At 47.8% G+C, this 14,892-nt stretch overlaps 1 protein-coding gene across 3 annotated transcripts in view; it reads left to right on the plus strand.

Annotated features, from left to right (window-relative positions):
• FHL1 (four and a half LIM domains 1) overlaps nt 1–14,193 on the plus strand; it is a 28,711-nt gene extending 14,518 nt beyond the window's left edge. The window contains exons 1-6 of one of the 3 annotated variants that reach the window (XM_068697414.1): nt 3,163–3,321; nt 10,189–10,370; nt 10,793–10,970; nt 11,472–11,641; nt 12,222–12,408; nt 13,166–14,193. In XM_068697414.1, the coding sequence (XP_068553515.1) occupies nt 3,300–3,321; nt 10,189–10,370; nt 10,793–10,970; nt 11,472–11,641; nt 12,222–12,408; nt 13,166–13,323 (897 nt within the window). In that variant the 5' untranslated portion in view covers nt 3,163–3,299 and the 3' untranslated portion in view covers nt 13,324–14,193. Of the gene's footprint in view, nt 1–3,162; nt 3,322–10,188; nt 10,371–10,792; nt 10,971–11,471; nt 11,642–12,221; nt 12,409–13,165 lie in introns of those variants that run through there. The other 2 variants (XM_068697415.1, XM_068697416.1) reach the window with 2 other exon arrangements.
• The last annotated feature ends 699 nt before the right edge of the window (nt 14,194–14,892 follow it).

The following is a 14,892-nucleotide window of genomic DNA, read 5'->3' on the forward strand; positions in this document are numbered from 1 at the left end:
GAAAAAACAAAACCAAAAAAAAAAACACCACCTGAATCTGCAGTTACTTGAAATGAAGGAAATGTTTGTGCAAAAGGTGGGAGCAAGCCTGGATGTGGGGTGCTAAGCCCTGTGCTGCCTGACAGGGCCACGCAGATCCTGTGCTATCACAGCAGCTCCAACAGCCTGCAGGATGGAAAGGCTGGGGAGTGTCCTGCAGCCCCAGCTTTTGTGGGGAGCCCACTGAACCATGGCTGTGCTTTTCTGTGCATGTTTGCTGTTCATTGCTAAGCAGAAAGTAAAGTGTTAATCCTAAGGTGGACAGGTGCCCCCCTCCTGCTCGTATTTACTGCTGCCTGCTTCTTTCTTTGATGATGGTGACTAATAGTTCATCAATGCCTGGGTTATACTGTCTCTATTTAGGACTTGCAGCCTGTTGAGTGACAGTAGGATGTGTGGGCAAGCTGAGACGCCCAGACCTTTTCTGGCAGGATTGTTAGGGCAAGAAAATACTCTGGAAACCACAATGTGAATCATTTGTCTATCCGAGCGGATGACACTATGCACCAGCCATGCTGCTCTGCAGTCAGACCTGCATGGTGGAGTGACTGTGTCCAGACCAGCTCCCTGTGGGGCTGAAAACCTCCAGGACAGATGAGGTTTCATGATAAAGACCTGAAAACCTAAGCCTGTGTGTCCTGCTGTGCACTTGCTGATGTGTTTGCAGTATGCTTCCCTCTCTGCCCAGCTCTGGCAGGGCACGGTGGCATGGAGGAGGTGGGAGCAGAGACTTCATGGTGACACTGCACGAGGCCATGCGATGTGCCCATGAGTGGCACACACTGTCTGCAGGCACTGGCAGGTGCTCAGGCAGGGCTGGCTTGCTGTCTTTCTGGGGCAGGCTTTCCTGCTTGGTGGCTTCTGCTCCATGCCATGTTTCACAGGGCAACAATGACCCTCCTTGTTGCTTGTGCCATACCTTGCATCACCAGTGCGTTTAATCCTCTCAGAGGGAGCTGGGCTTGCAGGGAAGGAGGAGGTTTATAGGGGGATATGGGAATTGCTCAGGGTCATGTGGCTAAAACAAGCCAAAACAACAAGAGCAGCCCTGTCTTCTCAGCAAGTGTTGTTCCCATCCACCTCCTGCTGTGCTGGCCCAGGAGGCCACAAATTCAAGCAAAAAATGGCCTTGTTAGTACAGATGGCTCTGGGGGATTGCCAGGGCCTCTGAGCTGTGCAATGAGATGCAGCTCCAGGGAGGCTCACACTGAAGCTTTGCTGGCATCAACAGGGTTGGGTCCTGCTCCTCTTGCTGGGTCAAGCTTCCTCCCTGCCACCTCCTCCAGCTCGTGCCTGTTGTCATGCTGCAAACACCCGTGCGTTTGTGCATGAAAAGCACTTTGATGGCCAAGTGTCCATCCCTACTTTCCGTACACCTCTGAGATGCTGCCGCACTGCAGCTGGACTGCAGCCACCTCTGGGTGGGACGTGGCAGCTGCTGGCGGTGCACGGCAATGCTGTGCTGCTTTTCAGGGTGGGGAGAAAAGGTTACTGTTTGTGATTGGGAGCAGAGGGTATCCTGGGGAAGCAGGAAATGACGGCCAGGTGGGAGCACGCCAGCGCTTTGTGTAGGGAACTAGAAAGGAATGAGAATGGTTAATGGTGCAAACTCGACATGCATTGCCAAAAATGAACTCATGTCTGTAAATATTACACTGCACTCAGCAAGATTAGCACAGGAAAATACCAGTTGTTAGGGTTCCTGTTACCATCTGAATTATGCAAACAATTTGCTTGAGTTTATAGATGAGCTGGGGCAGAGTAACGTAGGGTTTTTTTCTAGCCAAAGTATTTTGGTGCTCTAGTATGTTAGCACATTTCCCAGCCTCATAGTGCTACACAAGTGGATCCGTGCCATGCTGTTTTGGGACAGCACACTGTCAAGTGTGGCCTTTCCCAGGCAATGCTGAAAATTTGGGAATGTCGGAATGATGCCGACCTTTCATGATGCTGTAGAGGCCCAGGGCGGTCACCAAGCCTGGTGCTGGGGTGAAGGCTCTGTTCTCCCCGCCCCACAAACGCAGTTCAGGAGTTCCTTGGCACCTCTGTGGTGGGCAGCAGTGATGTGCCCAGTGCCAGGCTGTTCGGAGGCCAGACACCACCGTGATGGGCTGTGACTGGAATGATAAACACTGGCTGTCAGGGAGGCTAACTGCCTTTCCCACGGCCATGCCGTGAGTCAGTGTCAAGGCAGGATTAGCAGCTGGGCGTCCCTGGCCACAGCCCCGACCACACGTGCTGCTGCTGACTGCATGACCCAGCACACGCATGGCCATGGAGCTGCCTCTGCTGCTGCAGCCTGTGTCCAAATGCAGGAGTGAGCCTGGGACCAGAGCTCCCCCTGCTCCCTGCCATAGCTCAGGTAGAAGTAGGTCGCCAAAATTCCCATTGTGCTGCAGAGCTTTGGGGACACCTGAGCAGAGAGGGCATAGTTGTGAGCCATTGCTCTCTGTAATCCTATCATGGAACAAGCCCAACCATACTGTTAGATGCTAGAGAAGCCCCATAATCATGAAACCTGGCTTTTAAAGTGCTGCTCTTCAAGGACTCATTCGCTCTGGATGATTAATGCCTTGAGGCTCCTTAGGGTAAAAGCTGGAGGAGCACCAGGCACGGTAGTTTTACTGGCAATAAAACTTCAGCTTGCCTCTCATGCTGAATACAAGTCCAACTCCCAGGAATGTAGCTCCTGGTGCTTCTCCATAATCTCTGCTGGGTCCCCCAGTGAGCAACCCTTGACTTTTCTGGGCCCTACAGCCAGGAGACAGCCCCTCATGTATGGTCCAGAGCTGGTTCCTTAGATCGCAGCACCTTTGGCCCTGGGGACCATGATTCTCCTCTTCCCTTCGGCAGCGGCGGTGCAGAATTGACACTGGGTCTGTAATTTAGCTCAGGACTGTTATGAGACACAATCTAGCTCTAAAGCCAAGGCCAAATAGTACTAGCATGGGGTCAAGTTCCTAAGGCACTCTCTGCCTTTGGGACTAATTTGGGTGCTGAGTAGCTGGGCAGGTATTTGAATGTTGCCTACAGAGGTCTCTGGATCCTATTCTTCTCTCTCGGATCACCTAAAATGGTAAGAATTTTCAAGGGGGATTAAGGTTGTGATCTCTGGGGAGGGGAGTGGACATCTGGTAGGAGTCCCGTCTGTATTAATAGCCTCCGTTTAAATGTATGTTATCAAAAGAGGCAGCTTCTAATCAGCCAAGAGACTGCACCCTGTTGCCTCAGGGGCTGCCTGTGACTTTGGGCTGTTAATCATGGCTTTCCACAGGCACACAGGTAAAGTGGACACGCTGCGGTCTGCATTGTGGGAGAAGCCCTGTGTGTGAAATTACTGCTGAACAGGGAGGAAGGTTTTGCTAACAGAGAAATAACTCTTTTAAATGTGGTCTTAAGTCTCTGCAGTCTGCAGCTGTAACTAATGATGGCAAACAGGCTTGTAACCAGTGTGTGGGACTGGTGCTGGGAAGAGCATGGTGGCATGGGCTGTATGCCTTGTAAATGTTTACTCATTTGTAAAATGCACGGGGTGTATGCTTTGTATCTGCTGCGGTGAGAGGGCTGGGGCTCAGCTGTTACTGGGGGAAGACTGGGTGAAGGTGGGGGATGGCGCCTCTCCCCGCAGCCAGTTTGTTGTGGCATTACTGCCTGGGGCAGGGGAAACCTGCAGCAGAAGCCCAGCGGGTAAACCCAGATGGTTTGCTCTGCTCTAGTGGGCGGTGTGTGCTTGCTCCCTCTTCTGTGTTTATCTTGTAGATCAAGGAGGTCGACTCTCTCAAGTAGTAATAATATAAAAACCTAGTTTTTCCTTCTCATTAACACTGACAGTGCATGTCAGCTCTGCATGAAAAACTTGACTGATTCTTAAAAACTGATTTTGTGTGTGCCCAGCATGTATTTACAGCCCTAGGTGACAACATCCAATTGCAGTGCTATTGCATCTCTTAATGGGACATAGCCCAAGGGGTGGACATGCCCTGGAGTGCAGGGCTGCAGCTCCTGTGGGCATCAGACCAAGCTGCTGCACACCCAGAGCTAGGGGGCTGTGGTGCTCCACACCTGGCTGGAGGCACAGAGCTTCTTAAAAATTAGGGAGGGAACTCAGCTTCATGCTAAGCCACCTGGGACAAGGCATGAGCATGAGGCTTCTTGCATGGCATGTAACTCGCTTAGGATTTGCTTGTGTGAGGCAGATACACATCACGCGATATCTCTCTCCAATTGATATTTGACTTCCATGGTATAATTTTTTAAACACCTCAAAGGTGTTTAAAAAGAGCAATTCATTCAATTCAGATGTAAGATTACATTTATTTGCTCACTTCAGCCCACCAGACTGACTGATACTGTAGCATCACTTCATTCTACTTCTAGCTCTTTCTTTCTTTTCTTTCTCTTGTTCCTGTGGGGAGATGTTCTCTGGGGCATTGACTGGGCTTTGCTTGGCATTTCAGGCACTGCACTGAGATTATGGGAGAGCCGAGTCAGAATTCCTGCATTACCAAACTCCCTGGACAAGTGACTGGGGCTGGTCACAAAATCTCTGGCTCCTCGGCAATGAACACAAGCCTGAGTAGCCAGTTTTAAACTGAAGCAACGACAGCAGTGATAACCTGACATCCTGTGCACTTTTCAGGGGGTGCAGAAATGCACCAGCCTTCAGGTCTGTGTGAGGGCCTTTGTCCAGCCCGGCTGCTGGTCCTGCCACCTGAACCGAGGGCAGGGTCTGCCCTGCCAGCATTCGTTGTTGTGCTTGATATAAAATACTAAAATGTCTGCTGAGCAGATGCTGCAGCTGGAGTGCTGCCACCACCAAGTTTTAGCTCCATGTCCATTCTTAGAGCAGCAGGGAGCCCCTTTCCCTGGCACATCACCTGGGGGGTGCCACAGCGCTTGCCCCGGGGCAGGAACCCCGCAGCCAGAGAAAGCCTTGTGTCAGGCTCCTGGGGACACCTGGGCATGGTAAGGGCACCTAGCTACTGAGATGGTGCAGGTCCGTGCAAAGCTGGAAGTGTAAGAGAGGAGAAGGTAACACACAGGTACTGAACAGAACTTTTTTTGCCTTGACTGATTTAGTTTGTTTGGAAAGGTTTGGGCTTCATTGCTTAAACTCTGCCTCAGTGCTCAGGCCTACTCTAGGCAGTGGTGCTGTGCACTCCGAGAGCTTTGCTAGCCTTAGCTGAGCTCTGTAGTAAGTGTGAAAGTCAGCCCTGGGGGATGTGTTTTCAGGGTGTTTTTAATAGCACGTCCCTGCTCCCTGGGGAACTGTGAAGATTTAATAATGATTGGGATGTGCTCAGACGTGGTGGCAATAGGACCATAGGGAATGATTTTGGCAACTGCCTGAGGAACTTGGAACCATTCTTGTTCTAAATAAAGAAGTTTCTATTTTATCATCAGACTAATTTTTGAATTATAGAGTATGAGACTTGCACGTGCCCCAGCCTGGCAATGGGAGAGCATAGCTCTCCGCTCTTTACTGCCAGCCCTCCCAGCGAAAATGACCTGCAAGTGATTTGCAAAGCCAAAGGAAAGAGAGCAATGTTTGTTGTCCAGGGCAATGTGCCTGTGACCTTGAGGTGCAGTTCTCAGCATTGCTTCTCCTTTCTGATTAACAGGACGCTTCTTTTAAGGGTATTCCCTGGTATTTATAGCAAACCACAAAGCATATAGAAGAATGCTGAGAGTAGCAATTCAGGTGACACAGCAGCAGATACCAGGTCCTGAGCTGAAATAGGCAGGTGCTGTCACTGCTTGGTGGCATGGGGGCTGTGTACTCAGTCTGCTCAGAACAACAAAGCTGACAGCCAAAAAGCAGTTGCTCTTTCCCTGTGTGCCCAGTACCCCAGCAGAGGGTTAACAGCTTCAGCCTCATCTTCCTTCCTAAGTGACAGAATAGTCCGTAAGGCTTAAGTACGGTTTCCCTGGTTGTTTTCAGAGAACGCACTTGAAGTTCTTCCTTGGTGGTTTATCACATTTAAACATATTCCCCAGAGACATTAACACATATCCTGTGCTAAGTGCTTTGCTTATCAGCTATGCTTCAGCTTCAATTGCTGAGCGCTCTGATTTCATTTGTTCTGCAAACCACTGTGCTGCTGTGTGGTGGTACACAGCCCGGCTGAACCAGGATGAACCGGCATGGGGCCGTGGGAGGCAGGAACTGAAGGGAGCGGCAGGGTTTGTGTTAATGCCATAGCTTTTGTGGGGCTGTGCTTCTCAGGTCTGCACCATTTCCAGTCCCAAAGCTTGCTGTGCTGCAGTGGTGTAGCCCTGACCACTAGCTGGGACAGCTCTGGCTGCTCCGCAGCACGGTTTCAGCATGGCTTGAGGTGTGCGGGAAGCCTGTAGGGCCCAAACATTTGAGACTTTTGTTTGAAAGATGAAAGGCATGGGTGTCTGTCTGTGGGCTGAGGGGCTGCGTTGTAAAGCTGCAGATGCTCTTTTGGGACAAGCGGCTAACTTGTACCTCTGTGTTCAGGTAAATGTTAGGGTTGAATTCCAGCAGGTCTTTTGTGCCAAATACCCTGATACTCGAGAAGGCCACTGGTCTGGCCAGCCGCCCCTTAGCTGTAGCCAAATTCATCAGGGAGCTACATTTAGACAGCACTCTGCCAGGCTGGTAGGAGAGTTTGAACCTTGCTTGAAGTGGGGGTAGTTTCTGGTGTGTCCTGAGTTTCATGATTTGTCTGTTTTCCAAGTCAACAAAGACAGACCAGGGTTAAGCTTTGGAAAGTTAAGTGGTGGGAACATGGAGCAATTGGAGCCTGAAGTTATCAAGGAGACAAACATTTCCAAAATCATGATAAATCACTTCCAAAATCTAGACTCAGAAAATATATTTGTTTGGTTACACAACAAATGCCCGTTCTGTTCTGTCTGCCTCCTGTGAGAGGGGACTCAACAGCATGGGGGAGCAGCAGCAGGGTGCCAAAAGTTTCTTCTGTGGGGCAGCGTGCTCTGAAGCCATGATGGACATTTGTTCCACCCCAGGGAAATGTCCCTGTGGTCCCAGTGCAGCTGCTACCACTATTGGGCTCTCGTCACCAGCCCCTGGTGGGCTGCTCCTGTGGGAGGGTTGTAGGGGATGGTGTGGATGGTCTGGGCTCTTGGCATGGCAGGGCTGGGCAGACACACATTTGCTGGGACAAGATGGTCAGTGTTTGTGTGCTCATGGCAGGCAAGAGGACAGAGGTGGCTTTCTAGGTCTAGATTAGGGCAGGGGTGGTTCTGTTGAGGGCAGAAAGCTCCTGTAAGAGCTGGGAACAAATCCATGCCACAGCTTAGGTATGAGAGGGGCTCTTGGGTCCATAAGATGGCACAAGGTGGGCAGAAGCTCCTGGGGCTGCCAGGCCCGATGTTAATTGTCTGTGGGGCTCTAAAGCTACTGTGATAAATGTGTGTCTCACGTTAGCAGATGATGCGTTGCACGGGAACACTGGATCGTGTTACTCCCTGAGCCATATGTCCACAATTACATCTGGTTGAAAGCAACCCTAAACCTGATATCAGGAGCGTTTCGATACCATTTGCCCTGGACTCTGTACAACTGCGTTTCTTCTAAATAAAACCCACTCACTTGATAAAGCTCTGCAGGGCTGGCGGTGGCTCACATAGTTTCCATGTTTCCCAGCTGTTTGTTTGTTTCATTTACTTGAACCGGCACAAACACAACCCTTGGCGTAGTTGTCAGCAGGACGTGGCCGTCTCCTGACCTTGGCAAGGCGGCGTTTCCAGCCCTGGTCCCCACAGAGCTCAATGCTGGCCAACTCGGCCTCCGCTTCAGAAAGTTGAAGGGAAGGGAAGGGAAGGGTGTGAACCCAGCCCCTGCCTCTGCTGCTGCCTCCCTGTGTCACATTTCTCTCCTTGGGATCATCTGTACTGTTTTCTGGAACAGAAATGTTCCAGATTGCTCCACTACCTGGGCTTGCAGGGTAGCAAGTGCCCGGGTCAGGACCTGTTTGGTTTGATGTGCGTTTGTGTTTGCTGAGCCCTGCTGCTCGCAGAGGCAGCAGCAATGATCCTGTGGCCTGGGGCTCTTGTGCCAGTGTCAGGCTATCAGGATGGGCTACACAGTTGATGGTAAATCTAGAATTACTGGGGTGGGCAGGTGTCCAAGTGGTTGTGTAAGCAGGTCCTCATGCCATAACAACATGGTAGTCCTGCCCACACAGCAGCCAAGGGCAAGCACTAGGGGACCCACAGGCCTTCTAGGGATGACAGCTACCCTAGAGCATCTTCTCTACACCCCAAAACCCCAAGATTGGTTCTGATTTATACCCTCATGCTGATTCTGCTGTCACAGACAGCAAAGCAGCCAACCACAGTGGGAGTGATTTTGGTCTCACTGCTTTTTGACCATGAAACCAGGGCTTGACAGGGTCCAAGGTGAGGCTATGCAGGGAAGCGTGAAAGGCCTCCTGCACCTTACAAGAGGAAGCAGCAGCAGTTTATATTGCCTGGCTGCATTCTTCTCTCTTTCACTCCGTGCCAGTGCTTCAGCTCCATTGGGAAAAAATAATTAAATTTCTTCTTGACGTCCTGTTGCCAGACTGCTGCCACAGCTCCTGTCCGGTTACTGATGAAGGTTAAGATTGCATCCCAGCTTGCTTGTAGTACGGGGAAGCAGAGCTCTGCTGAGCTGGGGCCACAGGCATGCAGGAGACACATGCATGGGGACTCGTATAACCTCCAAGGGCTTTTGCAGCCGCCTGGGCTGGGCTTTGCTGGCTTCCTCTGAGGAAGGGCGTGGGGAAATGAAGAGAGCTGTTCCTTAGCAGAGGTGGTCTGGAAGGCTGAGCCTGGGTGCAGGCTGGGGCAAGTATCTGTGGAAAGTGTGAGCTTATATTTCTGGCCAAAGTGGAAAATCCTCTGGTCAAGAGACCCCCACACCCAGCTGGGCTCGCAGCTGGAGCATTAGCCAGCTGGCCACAGGGAGCAGTCATGCATTGGGCCAGTCCTGCTGGCATGAACTGAAGAAGTTTCTTTAAATGTAAGAATGTAAAAGGTCTTTTCTTGTTTTTCCTCATGACTTTATATGTGAAAGCCTAGTGAAACAGGCAGCTGGAAGCTGCACAAATATCTGGCACAAAAGGCCTCGGAGGGCTGCAGCTGGCTGCAAGCTTAGGCTGGAAACATGGAAACTATTCTGCTCTTGGTTGGCGGTGATTTCTGCTCAGATTATGCTGTGCCTCAGACGGGATCTTGCCAGCCCTGCAGTGGGCCTGCTGTAATGAACCAAGTCGCTCTGAGTGATTACGTATCATTATCCTTGCTTGATGTGAAACGAGTAAATAAAACAGTTCAGTATCCTTCCTCTTAAGAAGGTGATGGGGGAAGACTGCTGTGTGACTCTGCTCCCCTCTCCAGCAACTGTGTTCCTGGAGCCATGGAGCAAGTAAACTCGCCAGCGCTGCAAGCACAGCAGTTTGCACTCCAGGAGGCAGAGAGCTGCATTTTTGTGTTTGGCCAGAGCCCATCCTGCCTCTTTGTAGGCAGAAATTTAGCATTTGGATCTTGGATGGCTATTAAGGGAACTGAAAATATTTGCGTTACTAACACATTGCTTATGCTAAGTGCAGCAGCAAGCACAGTGCTTGCAGGAGGCAGGGCGGCCCCTGACCTTGCTGAGCTCCGCAGCACAGCCAGGAGCCAGCCCACAGGGCTGAATGCTGTAGCCTACGTTTTTCTGAATTCCTGGTACTTCTCTCCCTACGTCCTAAGTGGCAATACACGACATGGGACATGTCAATACATGACATGCTTTACTAGGTATATGAGTTCATGATTGCTGTGATTGAACACAGGTTGTCTACTGCAGCCAGCCTCTGAACACGATGGTGTGTTAGCCTGTTAGCCTATTCTAGGCCCTAAAGGCAAAGCAGGAGATGCCTGGAAAATGCCCGTGCAGTTGGTAGAGAGCTGTCTTGTTTTGTAAACCATTGAGCTGTCTGATAGCACTGTTGGGGCAATTTTTGCTGTTTTCCAGAAGCTGCTTTCTCTAGCAACAAGCCCTTGAGGCACATAACCCCACTGTATGCTCGTGGCTGAGCCATTTTGGGTCCGGACAGATGAGGAGTAACGGGAAGAAGCTTGAGCAGTTATCAGGGCTTCAGCGTTCTAACTTTACCCTTTTTCCTCTTGCAGGGCCCGGCAGTTACACTGTGGGCACCATGTCGGAGCGCTTTGATTGCTATTACTGCCGTGACCCGCTGCACGGGAAGAAGTACGTGCAGAAGGAGGGCCGCCACTGCTGTGTCAAGTGCTTTGACAAGATCTGTGCCAACACCTGCATTGAGTGCAAGAAACCCATCGGTGCCGACTCCAAGGTACGGTGAGGACTCCCAAAAAACTCATCTTATGGGCAAAGCACTTGGAAACATAGGATTTATATATATATTTTTTTCAGTTTTTCAGGTGTTTATTGCTTTATGTTTATGGCAATAATAACATATACCTAAGCTAGAAGGAACAAGATGACATGAAAAGACCACACTTATAGAACCTTAAATCTCACAGCTTGAAGTTTGAAAGTCCAAAGTGAATTTAAACCCCGCATACCTGTAGCAATTTGAATGCGATTATAAGTAAGGCCCTTGTGCCACTGCTTTTGGTTAAATGGCCTTCCCCAGCTGCTCGCAGCCGTGTTGCACCCTGAAAACACTGAATGCAGCCCTGCTTAAGAACTAGTTTTAGAGCTGCTCAGCAAAAGGAAAGGGCTTATTGCTCACTTTGTTTCTGTTTGTTGCAGGAGCTGCATTTCAAGAACCGTTACTGGCATGACACCTGCTTCAAGTGCTTCAAGTGCTACACATCCTTGGTGAACGAGCCCTTCATGCTAAGGGAGAACAACAAGGTCTGGTGTAGTAACTGCACTGCCACTGAGGACGCACTCAGGTGTAAGGGCTGCTTCAAGCCTATTATTGCAGGTACTGGTGCTAGCAATACTGATATGAATGCTGAGTGCTGTTCTAGGGCAAAACCATGGAGGTTAAAGGAGCTGTGCAGGCTGCAGTTAAGAGCATCACGGTGAAAATCTGCAGAACTACTGAAGTGGTACACGTTTTGACTGCTGCTCTTACCTGTCCGTTTTAGACAAGTGTTCAAAGGCTGCATTGCAGTTAACCCTCATGTGGATTGTTCACCTTAATAGTCAGTATTAGATAAATTCTACCAAAAGCATTACTCTGCAAATGTAGATCCTCTTCGCAGAAAGGATCGGGTACCTGTCTGACTAAATATCTAAGAAAATCTGGAAGGCCTTGGCTAGTTAAAGTTGGATGTAGAAATTAACAGTGCTTCCCTTGTCCATGTTATGTTTAAAGTCCTGTATGGGCAGGTCTTGCCTACAGGTATGCTACATTGCATGCGGTGGGGAGCTTGTCACAGGCCTGAAATCCCACCTAACAAGTTATTTCTGTCTGTTGTAGGAGACCAAAACGTGGAATACAAGAAGATGGTCTGGCATAAGGACTGTTTCACTTGCAGTCAGTGCAAGCAAGTGATTGGATCTGGGAGTTTCTTCCCGAAGGGTGATGACTTCTACTGTGTCTCCTGCCATGAGCATAAATTTGCCAAGACCTGTGCTAAATGCAAGAATGTAAGTCCTTCCACTTGCAGGGGCAGGTGCCAGAACTGGCCCTGACATGTCTGTTAGAAGCTAGGAGAGTAAACCACCAGACAGATCATCTTGTAGCTGTACCATTGCTTATGTTTCTTCCTTGAGATACTGGCGCAAGCAGCTGGTAACATAATAATGTGAGAGCTAGAGGCTGTGGCACATGAGTACTTGAGTTGGGTGTAAATCTGTTGAAACAAAGTGAGCACAGCCATATGCTAGCTTTAGGGAGGGCAAGGCTAAGAAGGTTTATAGCTCTCTAGCATGTATTGTGTATTCAAGCTACAAAACAATGTTTTGCAAAACAGCTGTTGTACACTTTTGCAATTGATTAATGTAGAATTGCAGTGTCATTGCAGGTAAAATAAACTCTTATGAAAGCTCCAGGCATGCAAGATTTCAGTCCAAAGGAACTTAAGTGTTGCAATACTTCATTTTAATGAAAACTTTCAAATGATCTTCACCATAACAAAGCTCCCCTATACCATACACCCTATACCTATGTCAACCTCTTTTCTTCCATACTGATTCTGAATTCTCTTCCCTGCTCTTTTCCTCCTAGCCCATCACTTCTGGAGGTCTCACTTACCAGGAACAGCCTTGGCATTCAGAGTGCTTCATTTGCTCCAACTGCAAGAAGCAATTGGGTGGGAAGCGCTTCACACCTGTAGAGGATCAGTTTTACTGTGTTGAGTGCTACAAGGAATGTGTTGCCAAGAAGTGTGCTGGCTGCAAGAATCCTATTACAGGTATGTTGTAATAAATGCAGCTTGAGGGTGCTGGGTGCTTAAGGTCAGAACTGTGATCCCCAGAGATGCAGCTCAGAGGCCACCACCACCAGAAGCAGTTCAAATGTCCCTAGCCCTTTTCCAACAATTTATATAACCCATGTGCTGTTGGATGGAGGCTGAATTAGTAACTGAGATCTTAACCTTTTGAACTCTTCAAATTTACCTCCAGAATTGTCCCAGGTAGAACTGTTCCCACTTCAATCTTAGTCTGGGAACTGGAAGCCTAAAAAGAGCAGTGTCATATTGCCCTAAACTGACAATTTGTTTTACTTCTAATATATTTTACATGCCCCAGTTAGTGACCGCATATGAAAATCGGCTCTGAAATGTGTGCATTATCCTGCTAGTCCTGTAAGTCCTGCATTTGATTCAGCATTTCAGAGCATAGATCTGAGCTTGTAAGAACAAGGTAGGCTGTTTAGCCCAACCTCTTCTTGCTCTGTCTTGACCTTTCCATTAGCTTGACTGTTCCCTGGGAAAAAGATCCAAGGAAAAAGCTTGTTGTAGACAAGCCGCACATACCTATGCTAAACTGCCTGGATCTCTCTAATACAGAGCAGCAAACAGTGCAGTTCAGTTGCATTTTGGGCTAGTATTTTAAATGTTACAAATACGGCCACATGGGAGGCAGAAAGAATGGGATCTGCTGCTTGATGGACTAACCCAGCCACGGGAAAAGCTACTATCGCCGTCCTATAATTGTTTTCTCTCCTAGCAGGATTTGGAAGAGGAACCAGTGTGGTTAACTATGAAGATGAATCCTGGCACGATTATTGTTTCAAATGCACAAAGTGTGCCCGTGGTCTGGCCAACAAGCGCTTTGTTTGCCATAATGGAAAAATTTACTGTGCTGAGTGTCCCAAACGACTGTAAGGAGCAGACAGCAACTACTATAAAATGGATTTTAAAGGCCTGCTTTTCAAAATAGTCCTGGTAAAGGTGCAGGTTTTGCATGTTAAGAATTTTACCTTTTTCTGTTTGAGCATAAAACAGACTAAAATAGCCTAAATATACCAGGTTTAACTTTTGAAGCTCCTGCAGCAAGAAAGCATGTACTGTTGCAAAAAGCTAACTTTGCTTTCAAGTAACTATTGGTGTAAAGGCCTGAAACGCCATTTAGATTTAGCATTAGAATTCCAAGTAGTACCATAATCTGTGTGTGGCTTAAACTAAAAAAAAAAAAAAAAAAAAAAGCAGCTAATTTTAAACTTTAGTATACATTTAAGCTCAGAACTTACAATGAAATGTTTTTAACAAGGCATGCACAAGCCTCGGCACCTTGGAACAGAGATGCAAACATTGCACCCAGGATCAGAGAGATCCATTATTATGCTTTTACAAGTACAGGTACATATATATCACACCATTAACAGAAACTCAATATTAACTTTGCTTATCTTACCATACCAAATTGCAACAAGTGTATGGAGTGGCTTTCTCTTACATATAACAACATTTTGGCAGTACAACTTAGCTTTAGTTAAGTTTCCATAAACTTGTTTTGATTATGATTTTTGCATGGTTTGTCAAAAGTTTTGCTCACTAGCTTTTTTTACACTATTGTTTAAATGAGGCCATCTACATATAATTATTAATCCATTAATAAGTAGAAAATCTTTCAACTACAGCAAAATGCACATGCATTTAGAAGTGCCTTAAATATAGCTCTGATGACCATAGCTCTCCTATCATGTCAGTATATGTTTCATGATTTAATAAAAATGAGACTAGTGCCTGCTTGGAGTCCTACAGTCTGCAAAACTGTTTTTTATTTTTTTTCTATTTTTCTATCTTACCTGATTGACACCGTTTATGGCTGAGCTACTGCAATCAAGTCTGATACCTTGATACATTGAAGTAGAGAGCCAGCTTTTCTGACATAGTGTCATTAAATACATGAGGACCAAAGCAAAAATTTACATAAACTAAAAAAAATACATAACTGACACTAGACCATCTGCCAAGAACAACCTGTGTGGAAAAAAAAAACCCTTTGGAGAACACATGTACAGCAACAGTCCATACACAGTCTACTACCCTTCAGTGACCTGAATGCTGGTTTAAAGTGTTGTTTTTTTCTTCCATAGCAATGATAATACCACAAAGAAATATTTATAAACTGGATGCTACTACACTCATTCCCTTTCATTCACAAACACCTACCAGGAACAGCGAAATCTCTCAGGATAACTAGAAAGCAGCACCTTGCTGTTTTTGTGATGGTTGCTGCTCCACAACAGCCACAGAACACTTCTAGACTCACTGTTAGAACATAAAGATGCTGGTGCTACAAGTAAAAGGCAAAGGCTTGCAGTAAAAAGCAAGTTAAAAAATTCAACAGTTATGAAAAATCTTATACAAACACAGCAAAACCTAAAGGTGTTAGTACAAGTACCTTTCCAACCATATAAATGCAACTGCCAACGAGGCTACTAGTTTCGG

This window comes from Anas acuta, chromosome 13, assembly GCF_963932015.1.
Source record: "Anas acuta chromosome 13, bAnaAcu1.1, whole genome shotgun sequence".
Classification (NCBI taxonomy): Eukaryota; Metazoa; Chordata; class Aves; order Anseriformes; family Anatidae; genus Anas; species Anas acuta.